The sequence below is a fragment of the Dendropsophus ebraccatus genome, chromosome 9 (genome assembly GCF_027789765.1).
Source record: "Dendropsophus ebraccatus isolate aDenEbr1 chromosome 9, aDenEbr1.pat, whole genome shotgun sequence".
NCBI classification, from domain to species: Eukaryota; Metazoa; Chordata; class Amphibia; order Anura; family Hylidae; genus Dendropsophus; species Dendropsophus ebraccatus.
The window spans coordinates 115464333-115485621 of NC_091462.1; the positions used below are offsets into that span (position 1 = coordinate 115464333).

A 21289-nucleotide genomic window follows, 5' to 3' on the forward strand; every position below is an offset into this window, starting at 1 on the left:
AGAAAACTCCGAATCTTATAGACCAGATACATATAGAGAAGAGGCTGCCAGACGTTCCTTGATCATCTAGAGAACGTGATTCCCAGATTTCCAGGAATGTCTGAGGTTTCCCAACATCTCCTTGACAGTGAGTATCCTGCCTGTATTATATAATAATGTGTATGCTCCCATCACACAAACCTCAGAGGATCTCCATCTTATTGTATACAGACTCACACCTAACAATTACAACAGGTTATCCAGGGTTAGATAAAACGCAGCTACTTTCTTGCAAAAACAGCACCACCCCTGTCCTCAGATTGTGTGTGTGGTATTATAACTCGGCTCCATTCACTTTTGTTTCTGGAAGAAAGCAGCCACGTTTCTCTAATCCTGGATCAGTTTACTGATATTCTACATTAACCCTTTAACAACCCATGACATAAGTGTACATCTTGGTGCCGCTAGGGGGGTTTAGAGAGGGGTCACGTGGCTATTAGCCGTCAAGGGACAATCACTCTTCTGGCCGGGCCTCAGCGACACTATGACACTGATCCCGGCTCAGCAGTCATTTACTATAAGCTCCAGAAGCCAGTAGTAATCGAGTGCTGATTACATAGATCAATGCAGTACATATGCGTTATAGGCATTGGAATAGAGCAATTTTTTTTTTATAGGTTAATTTCGATGTTTTCTCTTCTCGAGCCTTCATTTTGTCCCTCCCTTGGTGTCATTCTCCTCAGCCTTCCCTTCAATATTCCTCTGGTCCTTGCTGTCCTCCTCCTTTGCAGCCTTCTTCTGGGTCCCCCTTCATTGCCTTCTTCTGTATTCTTTTTCTGTCGTCCTCCTCCACTACAGCCTTCCCACCAATCCTTCCTGCATCTCCTTCTGCAGTAAGCTGGGGTAGCTAGGTGTTAGGGGTTCTGACTAGGCACTTGTCACGGGGGGCAGGAGTGAAAAATTGCTTATATTTGGCCACATGAAATCCAGAAAACTTGGAATAAAAAATGTATCAAAAAGTTGCATGTATGCACCCAAGTTAGCGATAGAAAGTACGGATCATGGTACAAAAAAATTACACCTTACTCCCCCCATAGGAAAAAAAAAAAGATATACTAACCCCTTGCCTCTGCAGCCTGTTACCCCGCCCCCACCACCCCCCCTTTGCCTCTACAGCCTGTTTTGGCCTTAATGCCCAGGGCCTATTTTTCAAATTTGACCTGACTGCCAACCCTGCAAAGCAAGCAACAACAGGGGAGGGGGGAGCACAGAATGGCCCCGAGACCCCAATGCCACAGGACCAAACCCACTGGGCTAAGAGGCCCTGGAATTTGAATGATCACACTTTTAACCATTTAGGGTGCTTTGATGGCCCAGATTTGAGTTGCTTTGAATCTGCGCCATCAAATCTGCTGCGGATCCTGTACATGTGAACACACCCTTAGGCTGGGTTCACACACAGTATATTTCAGTCAGTATTTTGCAACCTCAACCAGGAGTGGGTGAAAACACAGAAAGGCTTCGTTCCCACTGAGGAAAACTAGTGGAATTCTGCAGCGGAATTGTCCGCCGCGGAATGCCGTTAGACTCCCTCTCATAATGGGAGTCTAGACTCCCTCTCATAATGGGAGTCTATGGGAGGCGCGCGCTCCTGCTCTGTCCGCACTGAAGAATGAACATGTTCATTCTTCAGCACGGACAAAGCAGGAGCGTGCGCCTCCCATAGACTCCCATTATGAGAGGAAGGCTAACTGCATTCCGCAGCGGACAATTCCGCTGCAGAATTCTACTAGTTTTCCTCAGTGGGAACGAAGCCAAAGGCTCTGTTTACACAATGGTGAAATTGAGTGGATGGCCACCATTTAATGGCAAATATTTGCTGTTATTTCAATACAACAGCCGTTGTTTTACAATAATGGCAGTTCTTTACCGTTATATGGCGGTCATCCACTCAATTTCACCATTGTGTGAACAGAGCCTTTCTGTGCTTTTAATACACTCCTGGTTGAGGTTGCAAAATATTGACCAAATACTGACTGAAATATACTGTGTGTGAACCCAGCCTCAAAGAGTATCGAAGACAGAGCAAGTGCAGTAGCCCTGGCAAATCAGGGTCCGTTTAACTCCTAAATATCCCCCCGCGGTCGGTAAGGGTGTTCAGAGCAGGGGCCGCGCGGCGACCCCGCTCTGAACCGCCACGATCCCGGGTGCCGCGTGTAGCCCGGGACTGTGGCTATTAGCGGGCATGGTCCGATCGCCATGCCCGCTAATAAGGTAATCAGATGCAGCTGTCATCTTTGATCTTACCGGATCCAACGCTTCCCTGGTGTCTAGTGGAGGAGATCGCTTTCCCAGGACGTTGTCCCGGAGGAGCGAGCGATCTCTGTACCTGCTGCCGACCGGGGTCCGCTCCAAGATGGCGCCGACCCCGGCTCGGTACTCGTTTGTTTTTGGCTGCAGCAGCCGAAAGCAAACGAGTGCCGATCTCATTGATCTTTGCTGTATATCTATACAGCAAAGATCTCAATGAGAGATCAAAGTGTATATACTAGAAGTCCCCCAGGGGGGAATAACCCTAACCCCAGGGGGGCTTCTAGTATAAGTGTAAAATAAAAAAAAAAAGTGTTGTTGTCAATAAAAAGCCCCCTCCCCTAATAAAAGTCAGAATCACCCCCCTTTTCCCAGATTATAAATAAAAGTAAATAAATAAATAAACATGTTTGCTATCGCCGCGTGCGTAATCGCCCGAACTATTAATCACATTCCTGATCTCGCACGGTAAACGGCGTCAGCGCAAAAAAATCCCAAAGTGCAAAATTGCGCATTTTCGGTCGCATCAAATCCAGAAAAATTGTAATAAAAAGCGATCAATAAGCCTGGGAATGGAGCGATTTTAAGGAACATATATTGGTTAACAATGGTTTAAATTTTTTACAGGCCATCAGATACAAGAAAAGTTATACATAACGTTTTATTTGTAACGACTTTACAGACATATATAACATTTCAGTTTTACCCCAGGGCGAATGGCGTAAAAACAAATACCCCCCAAATAAACAAAATGCTTTTTTTTTTTTTCAATTTCACCAAAGTGTCAAAGTTATAGATTTGTAATTCACTTCTATTTAAAAATCTCCAGTCTTCCCATACTTATAAACTGCTGTATGTCTTACAGGAAATGTTTTATTTTCAGTCTGACACAGTGCTCTGCTGACATCTCTGGCCGAGTCAGGAACTGTCTGGAGGGATTCTCATAGAAAGCCTCTCCTACTCTTGCGGCACCCATTGGTGCAGGTTGTTGTCTGTTGACTCTCTCCCTCTCAGTCCAGTGCTTGGCTTCCAAGTGCCGTTTTATGCCAGGGGAGCTTTGCGCGAGGGGCTGCTACGGGGAGGAGCTGTGGCCCTGCTGGCTCCAGCCTGCCTTCTCTGTATGGACTGTCCTCTGACTCTGGCCACCCCACTGCCTCTTCCTGCCTTTTGTGGTGCTGCACAAGCCTCAGCATCTCCACTGCTTGCCCCGCTAGACATGACACCTGGCCAGGTCAGGTCAGTGACTTCGTCTTCCACCACCTCCTTTTCCACTTCCTCACTTTGCTCCTTCTCCTGCCCACTGGACATACCAACAGCCTCCCTTACTGCCAACTGTGTCTTTTCATCACCGCTCATGATTTGACACCCAAGTTGCCGGTCCACACCACCAAAATTACCAGGAGATGGTGGATGCTCCAGTTTTTGGGCATCAGTACACAAGTAGCTCCTGCAATTCTTGCAGTACTTGTAAGTCCAGTTGAAGAAAAGGACCCGAGAAAAGGTCCTGGGAGTGGGCAAGGGTGGGATCACTGGGATGGTAACATGGGGCAGGTTGGGAGGAAAAAGGTTTAGAGTGATGTTTCTGGAGTCCTTGGCTATAAACGAGACTGGACTGTGTGGATGACTGGGTGGTGGACAGGTAACTTGAAGTGTGATCCGCTATCCATTTGACCACCTGCTCTCGCTGCTGGATGCGTGCACTGTTTCTCCACGTGCTTGCCCGCATCTTGTGCCTTCACCAGCATTTTCACACACACACCCAGTCCTTTTGTGCTAGCCTTCCACATTGCAAAAGTTTTTTTTGTTATCTATGTTCCTCAAGTCAGTACCATTACAATGATATGTAACTTTTTTATTTTATTTGATGGCTTTTAAAAAATTAAAACCTTTTTAAAATTCTAAATGCTCCTTAAAATGTATCTATTCCCATGCTTATAGCGCTTTTATCCTTTGGTCTATGGGGCTGTGTGAGGGTTCATTTTTTTGCGCCCTGGTGTGTACTTTCTATCGGTTCCTTGATTGCATATATGCGACCTTAACGCTTTTTATTACAATTCTTCTGGATTTGATGCAACCAAAAATGCGCAATTTTGCTTACACCATTTATCATGTGAGATCAGGAATGTGATAATTTAATAGTTTGGGCGATTACACACGTGGCAATACCAAATATGTTTATTTATTAATAAAATAGGAAAAGGGGGTGATATAAATTATTAGGGGAAGGGATTTTGTATTAATGAAAAACCTTTTTTTTCTGTACACAGTAATTAGAAGTCTCCTGGGGGACTCCTATATACACACACAACTGATCCCCCTGGGGGCCTCCTATTTACACAGCACTGATCCCCCTGGGGGCCTTCTATATACACAGCACTGATCCCCCTGGGGGCCTCCTATTTACACAGCACTGATCCCCCTGGGGGCCTCCTATATACACAGCACTGATCCCCCTGGGGTCCTCCTATATACACAGCACTGATCCCCCTGGGGGACCCCTATATACACAGCACTGATCCCCCTGGGGGACCCCTATATACACAGCGCTGATCCCCCTGGGGGACTCCTATATACACTGCACTGATCTCCCTGGGGGACTCCTATATACACTGCACTGATCCACCTGGGGGGCTTCTATATACACAGCACTTATCTCCGTATATACACAGTACTGATCCCCCTGGGGGCCTCCTATATACACAGCACTGATCCCCCTATATACACAGCACTGATCCCCCTGGGGGACCCCTATATACACAGCACTGATCCCCCTGGGGGACCCCTATATACACAGCACTGATCCCCCTGGGGGACCCCTATATACACAGCACTGATCCCCCTGGGGGACTTCTATATACACAGCACTGATCCCCCTGGGGGACCCCTATATACACATCACTGATTCCCCTGGGGGACCCCTATATACACAGCACTCAACCCCGTGGGGGACGTCTATATATAATCACTGATGATTAGGAAATATAAAATATGCCTTTTATTTCATACTTGTATATATTATTCTAGTTTCCTAGATGTATACCTAACTTTCCCCAGTGGTATTAAAATATAAAACTTTTATTTGATTTAGTTAAAAGGCTGAACAATAACAAGGTGCAATAAAAATCAATCCCTGAAAAAAGATACTATTCTGAAAATGTGCAAGGAAATACAAGGGCTGCATGCAACGGCCAATATTGTCTATTATGCACTAATAGTATTTGCTCAGGATGCTATAGCACCCAATTTGCGTGTATTGGATACACTAAGCAATACTCATGATGATTGCACATCGACAAACCCAGTGGCAGCAGATAAGCATAAAACACTGCTGTCACTTAGACTGCCGGTAACCGCACCCCCTTTGTTGGACACTACCATGACCAAATTACCACAGATACTTGTAATAGTAATAATTAAAGACAAGAAACTCCACTACTTTGATGCGTGGGGGAAGGCCACAGCTTGTTTATTTGTCTAACAAATTAAAACAATAAAGACATAACAATAGGGAAGGAAAAAGGACCTTGCGCTATCTTCTTTGCGAGGCTACCTGCATGCCAGGCCACCGCTCCTGCGGTGGGCATGTCCTCGTTGGTGCGCCAAGGTGCCTCGCCGACCGTTCTCCGTCAACCACCGCAAGGTCCTTCCCCCCGCCACCAGGTGGGCAGTGTACACCTACACTGCGCACCTTCCCCCACTGGCCAAAGTAAACAGGCCACGCTCTATGGCATCCTGCAAACCTGACAAAAATATGTCGAGCCCGATGTCGTTTAAATGGACACCGTCCTGTAACATTAAAGGACGGTTGTCCCCCTCCAGCTGTCTATGCCTGATGACTATACCTCCTTTAGCACGAACAAACCGCGACACTCTAGTGTTCAATATCCGTCTGGCCCTTTCTATTGCCCCGGGGTTCCGAGCCCCGTTCCAAACCACTCGCGGTACTATTTCCGACCATACCAGGATGCAATCAGTGAAAAAATCAACCATACGCAACATGTCAGATCTGACAACAGAGATCAGCTCGGCCAGGCGGACCGAGCAAAGGTCATTACCCCCAGCATGAATTAAAAGAACTACCGGGCCTTGAACTGACTTGCTGATGGAAACAACCTCGGACAGAACCCGTATCCATTTCAAACCCCCAACTCCTCTCCAGGATACATCCGCTTGCGCAAAACCCAACTGAAGCCCTCCAGGTCGACATGAAGCCCTCTGTGCAGCTCTATGTATGTAGGAATGACCAACTATCCAAACTGCCGGCCGATGCTGACCTGGAGACGGAAAGAAGAGATTAGTGACACAACAAATTTGGACGCACATACCGTTTATAACAATCCGATGCCCATCTCCCTATGCGTTTTACCGACTCCCCCGGCATGCCCAAAGAATCAGCTACTGTGGCCGCACCTATTCTGAAAGAATGTGTCCCAAACTCGGTAGGATTGAGACCGGCCACAAACAAACACTTCTTTAGCATGGAAACAAACTGGAATTTCGTCAACGGGGACCTATCCTCGTGTACTAGGAAATGCGACGAGGGGGCCGAGGAAGCAGAAGGAGGCAAGGATTGTTTGTACTGGCGAACTATGCCAACCGGGCAGTAGGGGCCCTGGAGACTGAAGACCGACAACCATGCCCCGTTGGCATAGATGTCCGTCTTGGACTTCCTAATAAAAATCCTCAAGGAATCTGACAAAACTACCACGTCAGAGATCCGCAGGCCTGGCGGGGCGGAGCGAGAAGCAGCTACCAGTTCACCCACCCGCAAGGCCCCAAAGAATGCCAAACTAAACGCGGCATGGAAAAGTCGAATCTCATAAGGAGATGAACACAAACCAGAAAGTGACCCCAATAATTGTTGCAATAAGGTAAACGAGATTGGTCTTCTAGCATCCCTCTTGCCCACTTCCTTTTTCCAACCTCGCAGTACTAGCTGTATCGCCAGATCTTTTGTAACATCGTGTAAACCCCATAAGCGCAACATGAAAGAGACTCCAGCTAGTCTCTTTTTTGCTACCGCAGCCGAAGCACCCTGCACCCTAAGTTTTTCTAGGAAGGCCCATGTGGTTGCGTTACAAACCTCCTGCGTCAACCACACCTGGCCGGCTGCACATCCCAACCACTCCGCCCAGGCCTTACCATGTGAAGACCACGTCGCCTCCGACAGGGCTGCTTGCAGCAGAGGTCTCATTCGGTCTCCACCAGGTCCCAGAGGAACGTCGGGCATGGCTCTCCTTCCTGCGCCGCTCGTGGATGCAGAGCCCTGAAACGATTCCACTGAAAACGGGAAAGAGAGTCAGCCACGCTATTTTCCTCACCTGGAACATGTTTTGCTCTAAAGACAATGTTAAACTGCAAACATTTCAAAACTAAGCGCCTCAACAGGGCCAAAACCGGCAGGGAGGACGAAGTCAAGTTGTTCACTGCATGTACTACACTCATATTGTCCGTCCAGAAACGGATCCTCCTGTTTGCCATCAAAGCCGCCCACAACTCGAGGGCTACAATGATGGGAAACAATTCCAATAAAGTCATATTTGTTGTCAGTCCTTTTTGCTGCCACGACTGAGGCCAGGGCTCCGAAGACCAACGGTCGGCAAAAATCGCCCCGTAACCGTGGCCGCCAGCCGCATCAGTGAAAAGCTGCAAATCCCGGCTGTTCATCTCGCGTTCCCTGAAACATGAAATGCCGTCATACTCCTGCAGAAAAACCCTCCATACTCTCAAATCCTCCTTCAATGGCCTGGTTAACCGGATGAAATGGGACGGGTGTCTGACCCCAGCCGTCGCCATGGACAGCCGACGAGAGAACACCCGCCCCATCGGCATAATCCTGCAGGTGAAAGCTAAGAGACCCAGCAAAGACTGCAACTGCTTCAACCTTACTTTTTGGACTTGGAGGCATGCATCCAAGGCCGACAACAGTTTTGCCAATTTTTCCGGTGGGAGCAAAACTACCATACGCTCCGTGTCTATCTGGACTCCCAGAAAGGACAAAACTGTTGTGGGACCCTCCGTTTTGTCCTCCGCCACAGGCACGCCAAATTTTTTCATTAGATACCTGAACGTAACCATGATATGTGCGCACACCTCTGAACCTGCTGGGCCAACAAAAAGGAAATCGTCGAGATGGGAATACCGATGGGAAACCCGATTCAAATCTGACCACCCATTCAAGGAAAGAGGAAAAAATTTCAAAATAGCGGCAGGAAATCGAGCATCCCATCGGCAAGCACATATCGACGTATATGTGACCATTTAAATGACAACCCAAAAGGTGGAAACAATCGGCACGAACCGGGAGGAGGCGGAAAGCCGACTCAATATCCGATTTTCCAAGCAGTGCGCCCCTGCCTGCCCTTTCAACCAAAAGCAGTGCTTTATCGAAGGACACGTAAGAGACCGCCGCCTCCTCCGGGCCAATGCCGTCGTTAACCGATTCACCTGGAGGGAAGGACAAATGTTGTATTAGCCTGAACTTACCAGGCTCTCTTTTGGGAACTAAACCCAATGGAGAGAAACGGAGATTGTCCAGGGGCGGTTCAGTAAAAGGACCGGCCATACGCCCCAGGGCAACCTCCTTGTCCAATTTGTCCTGTGCCTCCTGGAGATTGTCCTTGATAGATTTTAGATTCTCAACAAACTGTAAACTGGAACCATGAATGTGAGGTATGTAGAAACCTTCGGAAAAACCCTCAGTGAGGAGCTCTGCTTCCCGCCTCATGGGGTATCGTTCTAGCCACGGGAGCATCCTTACCACGCTCACCGGCGTCCTCGGATTTTCCCGCTCCTGACGGTCTGAGCCCAACCGTCTTACCTCTCTTAAAACAACGGAGGGCGGTGTGAGCTCCTCCGCATATGGAGCATTCATGCTTAAAACGACAGGAGGAGAAAAATCGGCAATGGCCCTCGTTGAAGAGCCAACAAGCTCCTGGTCTTCTGTTGGCTGCTCCCGCTGAGGAGCTACTGGAAGCAGCCAAGGAAGGAAAGGGGGGCCTTTGCTGAGACATCATCAGCTGTATCCACGCATCCGTTGCTTTTGATGCCCACCCTATCTCGGGCTGCAGAGCCAAACGCCTTCTAAACTCCTCGTCATACCTCCACCACGCTGTACACCCGTGCAACTTATGAGCAGAGTAGATAGTATCTAAGTATGTAAACAAATCAGACGCTTTTGCTGGGTATTTAGTACATAAAATACCAGCGAAAATGGAAAAGGCCTGCAGCCAATTCCCAAAAGTTTTAGCCACTTTTTGTTTTTTATCCTCCGTTTTATCAAACCTTTTTTCTTTATCGACCGTCAGATGGTCTACTGATACCAGCGCCCATATATCTACGTATTCGTTAGATAATATTTTTGCACGAATCTCGTGAGATAAATGGGTACCTAAGGGCGCCACGCCACAAAAATGTGAAACCTTCATTAACATACCAGAAAAACCAGCCGTCGCAGCCGGAGAAGATTCCTCCGCTGGGGTAGATGCACAAGATCTGTCCTGGACAGTCTGCGCTTTAACAAATTTATCCAAAACACCACGCAGAACTGAAATAACTTCAGAATCAACAGAATTAACAACCTGAGGAGTATTAGACCATGCCCGAAGGCAAGATAACTCACCGTCGGACAGTCGCACGGGCGTTGGACCTGGGACGGCTGTTGAAGGCTGCGGAAAAGCTGGCGCGGCAGAGGCTACCGTGGACCCCCGAGAGGAGGAGCACTCAAGCCCCGGCCCTCCGCCGTTCCGCCTTGAACGTCCACGGCCGTGGGCCCTGCGGTGACGTTGAGGGCTCCCAAAGGAATCGCCAGATGAGGAGCAGGATGATGAAGAGGACCGCCTGCGCGACCTACGGGAGCGCTTCTTCTGGTGTCTGTGTGCACCCGAGCCTCTGCAGGAGGATCTGTGAGAGGTGGCCCTGGAGCGTGATGTGCGATGCCTGTGCCGCTTGCGGCCAGCAGTAGACACCGAGCTAGCTGAGGAAGAGGATGAGGGGGGATCTAGCGCGTCGTATGCACGCCTGCTACGCCTGGACCCAGTATCTCCTCCCGACCTGTGGCGGCTGCTGAACGAGGACCTGGCTGGAGCCATAGGAGACGGATCCGCGTCGAAAAATTCCGACGCGGAACTGTCACCATGATTAAGTTCCCCAGGAGGAAAATCCTCAGAGGGCCCTGCAATAACCAGGGGGGGAGGGGGCGGGGCCGCTACCGCGCTGGATGGAGCCGCTCGGCGCCCGAACCAGCGCGCCAAACGACTCTGAGGAGGAGGGGGAGGATCCTGCACCGCATGAGGAGCGCTATTTTGAGCAGCTACTGCTGAGGACGAGAGCGCGGGGGACCTGCGGGCACCCGCAGTACTAACCGCAGGTGCAGGCTCTAATGCGGCGGCATCCGCCGACCCACGGCGCCCCGATGCCGACGCGCTGCCGGCCACCACTGCCTCGGCCTCACGTGCGCGGCGAGACGCCGCCGCGCGCACCGCCGCGGAAACATGCCTCCCACCTGCATCCGCTTCCCCCCGCGAGCCCTTCGCTGGTCGTTTTCCCTTACCCCGACGTACAGCTGCTGGAGGAGAGGGACTAAGACGCGCAGGAGCGCGCGCCCTGCGCTGCGGGCGGGAGACTCGCGGCACCGCCGGGTCATCAGGCAGGGGAACAGAACTCCCCAGGGGAGCGAGCCACGCGACCCCTTCGAGCCTGATCCTCTCCTGGAGACGGGCCAACACGGCATCACCCTCGGCCATGGTACAGAGCAACGGTCTTCTCTGGTGCCGGACGCTGGGGGCGAGTGGCACGTGACTTCCGGGCCCCGCTATACTACTTCCGGGTGAGCCCGCCCCCCAGCCAATCAGAAATGCCCCTAGCCCGGCAGGAACCTAGTGCCCTCCTCTAAACCCTGGCCCCGTCAGTCAAAGGCACCGTCTGCTTAGGCAGCGCCGATGCCCCAGTCCCGATACAGCAGAAAATAGTGCGGTTTCCTGTGAGATTGTTCATCAGGGGCTTGTTTCGCTCGTCTGTCCATAAGATTCTTTGCCAGGATATGCATGTGCACAACACTGATGATGGCCGCACACAAACTCCTTCACTTTAGCTTCTTTTTATCTAGCCCGTAGTACCGCCTCCCTTTTGATTGACACCTGTCTCAACCACTGAGGTACTCCTCAAGCTATCACCAGCATAGAGAGATCCAACTTCCTGTCTGAGTCCCGGTCATGTGACTCTGATACTTTACTTCTGTGACGTAACCTGGAACGCACTTGCGTTCCAGGTCTCACTTCTGACTCCCATTTCAACTTCTCTCCAGGATTCAGCTATCAAGTGGTTAATTGGGAAAGGTTAGTCCATTGTTATTTTATAACTCGGCGTATGGCAAATACTTCAGTTCGGCCTTACATACTTTAAAATTTATTAATTTATTTATTAGCAAGCAACAAGTTATTCAAGATTCATTATAGTTCATTTAAAGCACATAAATGAGATGAAATCATTCAAGCCCTCTGGTTTCACTGTATTCAATCTAAACGTCCATTGAACCTCTTTTTGCAGCATTAGTTTGTTGTAGTCCCATGGACGTTTGGTTCGCTCAACCACTTCCAATACTTATCATTTCAGTTCATCACTTTTTCCATCATGCACCTCTGTGAAGTGTAGTGCCACTGGTGTTTCCCTTTTTGTTCTTAATATCCCCTACGTGTTCACTGAGTCTTTTGCGTAGAGTTCTGAACGTTTTGCCCACATATCCTTTAGGGCATGCACATGTAAGCAAATACAATACACCTGCTGTGGAACAATCTGCAAATTTGCGCATTTCATATGACTCTCCTGTGCTTATACGTGAAAATGTTTTACTCTGTTTAATGTATTTGCACATAGTGCAATGTCTGCACTTAAAAGTTCCTTTTGGTTTTTCTTCAGATTGTACTCTTCCATTTTCTTTTCCTGGTAAATAGCTGTGAACAAGTCTATCCCTCAAATTTCTCCCCCTTCTATATATAATCTGAGGGTGATTGGGGATAAGGTGAGAGATCATTCTGTCTGATTTTAGTATTTGCCAATATCGTGCCAATATCTGTCTAACATAGACCGATTTCTCATCGTACGTCCCTATTATGCGTGTTACCATTTCCTTATTCATATTCTCCAGCGAATTCTCCATTTTTGATAACAGCAGCTCGTTTCTGTCCCTTTGTCGTGCCTTCCAATAGGCTGTTCTGAGCAACTTTTTGGGGTACCCTCTTCTAAGAAGTCTATCACGTAATTCTCCTGCTTTTCTTTGAATTCTGCTCGTGTGGAACAGTTGCGACGAATGCGCAACTACTGCCCCACCGGTATCCCGGTTTTAAGGGATCTGAGGTGGCAGCTATCCCATTTGAGGATGGAATTCGTGGCCGTTTCTTTCCTATACACTGTACTCATAAGTTGACCCTGCTCATCAATCCGTATTTTAAGGTCAAGAAAGATCACTTCCCGTGCATTTATTGTTTGAGTAAATCTGAGACCTAATTGGTTCATATTCAGACAGTCCACAAATCTATTAAAGTTTTCTACAGTGGACGTCCATATAATCAAGACGTCCATGAACTTCAGCCATAGGCCAATATGACATTACCATTCCAGCAGTTCCTCTCCGAAGACGACCCGATCCTTCCAGCAGCCGAGGTACAGGTTAGCATAAGTTGGGGCGCAGGGACTCCCCATAGCTTTACCCCGCTGCTGGTGGAACAGGGACGTCTATATACACAGCACTGATCCCCCTGGGGTCCTCCTATATACCTTGACAACTGCATCTAAATGGCTCATTAGCTGGCACAGTGGTGGGACCGCGCCCGATAATAGCTGCGGTCCCGGGCTATTAATAACACCCGAGATCGCGGCGGTTCAGAGCAGGGTCGACGCGCGGCCCCACTCTGAACACCCCTACCGAACTAAGGGCGTACAGTTACGGCCTTGGTTGCGAAGGGGTTAATGGAAAGGTGTATCAGCGGTCATTAAGAGGTTAAAGCACCCTTGGTTCCCGGCTGATGTGGACACACACATACATTAGGGCTCAAACCACATATAACACAAACACAGGTACAACGAACATAAAACAGACAATGATGAACTGATAGAAAGAATGAGAGGGCCCTACAAGCCAGGGCTTACAATCTAAGAGGGAGGTTACCTTGGGTTTCCTTGTGTCTTTGTGGACTACTGTACACCTTGCTGTTGGCGTGATCTTGAATTGCACTCATCTCTACTATTTATCTTCATTAAATCTGTGTCACATGCAACATTGCAGTCTTAAAACCTTTAAAAGCTAAATCAACAGTAGATAGAAAGCAAGTTTGCAATATAAATTCTTTTTTTTGAATTTTTTTTTTTAGTTATCATGGAAAATACGGCACTTCCTATGTTCTCTTTTTAAAGTCTAAACACAGGAAGTCCCGTGTTTCCCTGGTCATCTGCACTCACAGAGAAGGCAGCCATTTAAATGACAGACACATTAAGCCGTGTCTCTCTGTACTGGCCGGGACTTCATGTGTTCTGTCTGTTTTTTCAACCAGCACAAGACCAATAAGCTTCAGGAGACTGGGCCTGGATACAGTAAGTATAGCTGCTATATACCATGTCTTCAGGAGGCTGGACCTGAATACAGTAAGTATAGCTGTCTTCAGGAGACTGGACCTGGATACAGTAAGTATAGCTGTTATATAGCAGCATTCCGGACACTGGACCTGGATACAGTAAGTGTAGCTGTTATATCGCAGCATTCAGGAGACTGAACCTGGATACAGTAAGTATAGCTGTTATATATCTGCCTTTAGGAGACTGGACCTGGATTACTGGTAGTTATAGCTTTGTTTTACAGCATGATAACAAAAAAAAAATGACTGTATATTGCAAACTTAATTTAACATACAGTGGGGAAAAAAAGTATTTAGTCAGTCACCCATAGTGCAAGTTCTCACACTTAAAAAGATGAGAGGCGTCTGTAATTTACATCATAGGTAGACCTCAACTATGAGAGACAAAATGCGAAAACAAATCCAGAAAATCACATTTTGTAAGAATTCATTTGCAAATTTTGGTGGAAAATAAGTATTTGGTCACCTACAAACAATCAAGATTTCTGGCTCTCACAGACCTATAACAACTTTAAGAGTCTCCTCTTTCCTTCACTCATTACCTGTAGTAATGGCACCTGTTTAAACTTGTTATCAGTATAAAAAGACACCTGTGCACACACTCAAACAGTCAGACTCCAAACTCCACTATGGTGAAGACCAAAGAGCTGTCAAAGGACACCAGAAACAAAATTGTAGCCCTGCACCAGGCTGGGAAAACTGAATCTGCAATAGGCAACCAGCTTAGAGTGAAGAAATCAACTGTGGGAGCAATAATTAGAAAATGGAAGACATACAAGACCACTGATAATCTCCCTCGATCTGGGGCTCCACACAAAATCTCACCCCGTGGGGTCAAAATGATCACAAGAACGGTGAGCAAAAATCCCAGAACCACTCGAGGGGACCTAGTGAATGAACTGCAGAGAGCTGGGACCAATGTAACAAAGCCTACCATCAGTAAGACACTACGCCAGTGCCAGGGACTCAGATCCTGCAGTGCCAGACGTGTCCCACTGCTTAAGCCAGTACATGTCCGGGCCCGTCTGGTTTGCTAGAGAGCATTTGGATGATCCAGAGTATTGGGAGAATGTTCTATGGTCTGGTGAAACCAAAGTGGAACAGTTTGGTAGAAACACAACTTGTCGTGTTTGGAGGAAAAAAAATACTGAGTTGCATCCATCAAACACCATACCTACTGTAAAGCATGGGAGGGGGACATCATGCTTTGGTGCTGTTTCTCTGCAAAAGGGGCCAGAACGACTGATCCGGGTACATGAAAGAATGAATGGGGCCATGCATCGTGAGATTTTGAGTGCAAACCTCCTTCCATCAGCAAGGGCATTGAAGACGAAACGTGGCTGGGTCTTTCAACATGACAATGATCAAAAGCACACCGCCAGGGCAATGAAGGAGCGGCTTCGTAAGAAGCATTTCAAGGTCCTGGATTGGCCTAGCCAGTCTCCAGATCTCAACCCTATAGAAAACCTTTGGAGGGAGTTGAAAGTCCGTGTTGCCAAGCGACAGCCCCAAAACATCACTGCTCTAGAGGAGATCTGCATGGAGGAATGGGCCAACAGACCAACAACAGTGTGTGCCAACCTTGTGAAGACTTACAGAAAACGTTTGACCTCTGTCATTGCCAACAAAGGATATATAACAAAGGATTAAGAGGAAATTTTGTTACTGACCAAATACTTATTTTCCACCATAATTTTCAAATAAATTCTTACAAAATAAGACAATGTGATTTTCTGGATTTGTTTTCTCATTTTGTCTCCTATAGTTGAGGTCTACCTATGGTGTCAATTACAGTGGTGGAACTTGCACTATTGGTGACTGACTAAATACTTTTTTTCCCCACTGTATACTGTTGATTTAGATTTTGAAAGTTATTACATAAGGTACACTTTAAGAGTAAAAAAACTGTGACAATAGAATTTGTATATGTATTTTATACCTTCATTTTATGTTCAAACTTTATTGATGGCTACATTTTATTCTCTTTATAGGCAAAACAAGACCTTTTGAGGGCCTCTTGGCTGAACTCGGAATGGAGAACTACAATAACTCACAGCTGACCCTAAGCGATGTTCTGAGCATTGGTCAAGAGAATCTAAATCATTTTAAGCCTAAAATCACAGCCGATCTCCCTCAGCACTTCCTAATGAATATAATAGCATTGGACAGAAAGGCAAGAAAAACTGAACTTCAAAATGATCTGTCAAATGTGGGATCAAGTGTAGATGATGACAATCCATTTGATTTCTTTAAAAGTACAATTGAAAATAATGGAGCGCAATCTATTCACCCCTTGGATGTTCTGTGCGCTGTTCTCCATTGCTCAGATAAATGTCTTCAGCAAGAAATTGTAACTAAAATGTCCATGTGCCAGTTTGCTGTTCCCCTCTTGCTTCCTCCCGGTGATGGTCCTGATTTCACCTTCATGCTTTGGGCAATGAGAGACATTGTGAAGAAATGGAGACCTGAGTCTCTAGCAGACAGTAAGGGGTTCAGAGAAGATAACGTGGTGAATATTGAGATGCCGATCTTCTCTTTCGTCAGGATGGGAACAAATAAATTATCTAAATCTAAAGTACTAAACCAGGTTCTTAACCCAGCTCAACAACATCATGACTTCTTCATACATGACAACATGGAGGGAGGGAACATAGAGAGGAAGATATCTGATGGGCTGGTGGAGATGTCCTGGTACTTTCCTTGTGGGAAATCTGATGTCTTCTCAGAGCCCATTGCTGTGGCCAATTTACGAGGAGACCTGGAGACCAACTGGGAACAGTTCACATTTCTCACTCGCATCTCATCGACCATTTTTATATTCATTGAGAGTATATGTGAGAGACAACTCCGATTACTATCATCCTGCAATCCCAATGACACCGAGATTTATTTCATTGTAACTCCAGGTAAGGACAAAGCTGTGGACCCAGAGACAAGGGAACACATAGAAAAGCTAATTCCACTTCTAAGGATTCAGAAAACAAATGTAATACTAAAACCATCCACCATGAATGATGCAAATTTCATTAACAAGATTCAAAAAATCATCAATAGTCAATTACAAAATAATCCTAAACTGTTAATACTAAAGAGTGTTGCTGAACAAGCTTTTAAACTTATCAGCTTAGATGAAGCTTCTCCTGAACTGCAGAAAACAAGACAATATGCCCTCAATATTACCTCAAAGATAACAAACATAGAAATGTTTAAGAAACAAAGCCTGACCCTACAGGGAGATCTGTGGAAACAATTGTCTAAATTAGAAAAGGAAGTATGCAGAATGACAAAACAAGGAGAAGAAAATCAACAAAAGTATGTGTCAAAGCTAAGAGAGAGACGGAAATCACTCCACACAAAACAAAATCAGCACGGTCTCCCAGAAGCCATGGCGTTATTTATAGATGCAATTACTCATTTGTCTAAAGATGAGAAACAACATTTTCTTAAGTGGATGAAATCTGAACTCGATTCCATTGCAAGAACAAATTTATCCCGATTACAGGATGAATATAAAAAGAAATGCAACAATCCTGATGCATCGGCCAACCACCAAGAACTCAAGCAGCTTGATAAGAGAATCGCAGAGAGTTCATTAGGGATCGAGCATTTTCTCAGAGAGTTAGGCCAGTTCTACGAAGCTGAATATTACACAGTAAGAAATGCATCTAAACAGTTCAGTCACCTCCCAGGCATTGCCGCTGATCTACTGTTGGATGGGTTCCCATTGGAGCTGATTGATGGAGATGCCTCCAACATTCCCTTAAAGTGGATAACAGATGTCCTGACTGAGCTGGATAGGAAGACTGGAGGACGATGTAGGATGAGGGTGATAACTGTGCTGGGAGTGCAGAGTACCGGAAAGTCCACGCTCCTGAACACCATGTTTGGTCTACAGTTCCCGGTGGCCAGTGGGCGATGCACACGAGGAGCCTTCATGACTCTTATTAAAGTGCAGGAGAACTTTCAGGAGAAGATTGGCTGTGAATTTATTCTGGTGATTGATACGGAAGGGTTAAAAGCTCCTGAATTGTCTTCTCTTGATGATAGTTATGAACATGACAATGAGTTGGCCACATTAGTGGTTGGGTTGAGTGACATCACAATAGTCAATATGGCCATGGAGAACACCACTGAGATGAAAGATATATTACAAATTGTGGTCCATGCATTTCTAAGAATGAAAGAAATTGGAAAGAGACCCAATTGTCAGTTTGTCCATCAGAATGTGAGTGATGTGTCCGCTCATGACAAGAATATGAGAGACAGGAAGAAACTTCTAGAACAATTTGATGAAATGACAAGAGTAGCTGCAAAAATGGAAAAGAGAAGCGGCTTTGACAAATTCAGTGATGTCATGGACTACGACCTTCACAAACACAACTGGTACATTCCCGGACTGTGGCAGGGGGTCCCACCAATGGCTCCTGTGAATTCAGGATACAGTGAACACGTTTCTGAGCTGAAAAAATATCTATTAGAATTCTTTAAAAAACAGAAAGGAAAAGCTTCAACAATACCTGATTTCTGTAAATGGGTGAGAAGTTTGTGGACTGCAGTCAAACATGAGAAATTCATCTTCAGTTTCAGGAACAGCCTGGTGGCTGAAGCTTATAATAAGTTGTCGCAGCAGTTCTCTATGTGGGAATGGAGTTTCACCAAAGAGGTTCATAAATGGGCAGTGAGAAAAGAAACAAACATTAAGAATCAACCAACTAACAATTGTGATGAAAACAGAGAAGAGACAATCCAGGATCTTGATCAGCTTCTAAATGATGAGGAGAAAAAAATGCTCGACCTGGTAGAGAAATACTTTGAAAGTGATTCAGAAAACATTAATCTGATAGAAAAATATTCTGAAGATTTTAGGAAGAGTGTCACAAGTCTAAGAAGAGAACTAAGGAGAAACGCCATAGACAAGTATGAGAAAACACTTTCAATACAAAAAGGAAACCTAAAGATTCAGAATATGAAGAAAAAATACCAGGTATTAATTGAAGAGAAAATCAATGAACTCTTAAAAACCTGCAGAGAGAAGAACAACGAGCTAAGTGATGGAGAAGTTGAAGTTGAATTCAATGCCATGTGGAAGAAGACGCTGTCAAATCTACAAATAGAGAAATTACAGAGGTGTAACGTGAGCGATGGAATTCTCCGCCAACTTAGACAGGACATGAGCAAGAAAGGACCCGATATAAACAGAACACTGCTGGCTGTGGGAAATCTAACAGAACAATCCACTACTTTTAAGGTTGATACAACTCATTTTGACAAAGTTTGGTGGGAAAGAATATTTCCAGAATATGTGAAGAAACTATTTGTAAATAGTGATAAACCATATAAAATACTTGGAGAGTTTGCTACCTCACTGATAGCGATGTGTGACAGATACGTCACTGAGAAGGAGAACACCACTGAGGACTATGACGACACTTACTGCCAGGAGATTCTGCAGATGATCAATACAAAGCTTAATGGTGAAGAGTCCAAAAGTCTTCATTTCACAGTACAGTTTGAGCTGGACATCAAGCTCTTCATTTTTAGAAGGGCATGTGAGAGGTTTCAACAGATACATGACAGGTTTATTGAAGCTAATGATCCCAAAACCTGCATGGACAACCTAAAGCCTGACTACCTGAATGTATTTCTTGATGTTTTTAAAGCAAAAGATGAATCTCAAAACCGAGGCAAACAGTTCTGTGAAAAGTGTCTGACCCCGGCAATAACCCAATATGTTTATGATCATCTGGGCAGGATGATGGTTGATGACATTTTACATGGTCCAAACAACCAAATATTTAAACAAAGAAGCTTTTTCCAGTACAATCTTCTGGAGGTCCTACTGGATGAAATGTCCATATGGAATTATGATCAATATATTAGTAATTATGAAATGTTTTCAAAAGACTGGATCCTAAATAAAATCACAGCAACCTATCAGACGCCAGGAGCTCTGGAGCCATTACAGGCAGATCTCATCAGGTCCGTCAGCAATGACGTGAAAGACGTTCTTAGAGAAGACACAATTCTGAGGAGTGAAGACATCTCTCAGTTCTTGGAAAATATTCAGAAGAAGTTAAATGAAAAGCTGGTTATTTCACAGACGGCAATGCAAATTATTTCTTTCAAAAACAAGGTTAAAGTTGATCAGTTCTCATCTGATATTCAGCAGTTTCTTGATTTGACAAAACAACAGGTCCAGTCATATGTGACCTCGATGAGTTTTACATCTTTACTATCAAAACTCAAATTGAAGCCTCAGGACGAGCTGTGCAGAATGATGATTGGATGTGGACATCAGTGTCCGTTCTGTAGCGTCCCCTGTGAGGCCGGAGGGGCTGATCACCAGGAGCACTTTGCATCTTTCCACAGACCTCAAGGTTTGGGACAATACAGATGGGATGGAAGTGAACGCTTAGTCACAGACATTTGCACCACGTCAGTTGTGTCTTTGGCTAGATTTAGAAATTCAGCCACAGATGGTAAATGGCATCCATACAAAGAGTATCGTACTTACTATCCAGACTGGGCCATCCAGCCCGACCCCAGCATCCAGTCCTCAGATTACTGGAAATACATTTTTGCCCAATTTAATGCACAATTTGCTAAACTTTATGATGCCGAACCAGCTGAGCTGCCCGATGACTGGAAGAAGATAACAAAAGAAGACGCCCTCCGCGGCTTAAAGGAAACATTCAATATCAGCGGATAACGGAAGAGCTGTAGGAAATGTCCAGAGCTACAGAATTATATGTATAATTATGTGTATATAGAAGCTTCACAGACATGATATACCTGGTACTTAGGGGCTGGCTGGCAAATTTTAGTCTTGGGTGCAAGCACACAGCACTGGCCCAGGAGTATCGGCCAATTGTTAGGGTAAATCCACTCTAGATTTGAGTAAATCCACTCTGGATTTTATGTTATGGAATTTAGGTATTTATTTAAAGCGACTCTGTACTCACAATCTGACCCCCCCCCCCCCCCAAAAAAAAAAAAAAGAAAAACTGCTTGTACCTTTGGATAGCTGCTTTTAGTAAAAGATCTGTCCTGGGCCCCATTCGGCAGGTGATGAAGTTATTGTCATAAAAAACAACTTTTAAACTTGAAGCCATGTGTCAAACTGGCATGGCCTAGAGTGTGTATGCCCTAGGATTGCCACGTCTCTCCATCCCTCCTCCCCGCCCTCCTCATCACTAGGAACGCCCCCGAGCAGGATTTTTCCTATTCATCACCTCAACACCGCACAGGTGCATTAACGATCCAGCTCATGTGCAGTGTTCACACAGGTGATGAATAGCAGAAATTGTTCTAGGGGCACTACTAATGATGAGGAGGGTGGGAAGGAGGGACAGAGAGGCGGTGCAAGGCTTGGG

General features: G+C 46.0%; 1 protein-coding gene across 1 annotated transcript; it reads left to right on the top strand.

The window, feature by feature from the left end:
* The first annotated feature begins 81 nt into the window (after positions 1-81).
* LOC138801621 (up-regulator of cell proliferation-like) lies at positions 82-20785 on the top strand. Its single transcript, XM_069984635.1, has 2 exons — positions 82-127; positions 15908-20785. The coding sequence occupies exons 1-2, from the start codon at positions 97-99 to the stop codon at positions 20623-20625; spliced, it is 4749 nt and encodes a 1582-aa protein (XP_069840736.1). The 5' UTR covers positions 82-96; the 3' UTR covers positions 20626-20785.
* The last annotated feature ends 504 nt before the right edge of the window (positions 20786-21289 follow it).

Excerpts from the sequence above, each read along its gene's own strand:
- LOC138801621 (XM_069984635.1), top strand. The coding sequence starts at position 97 with ATGTCTGAGGTTTCCCAACATCTCCTTGACA. Across the intron at positions 128-15,907 it reads TTCCCAACATCTCCTTGACA|GCAAAACAAGACCTTTTGAG; the intron begins GTGAGTATCCTG and ends TTCTCTTTATAG.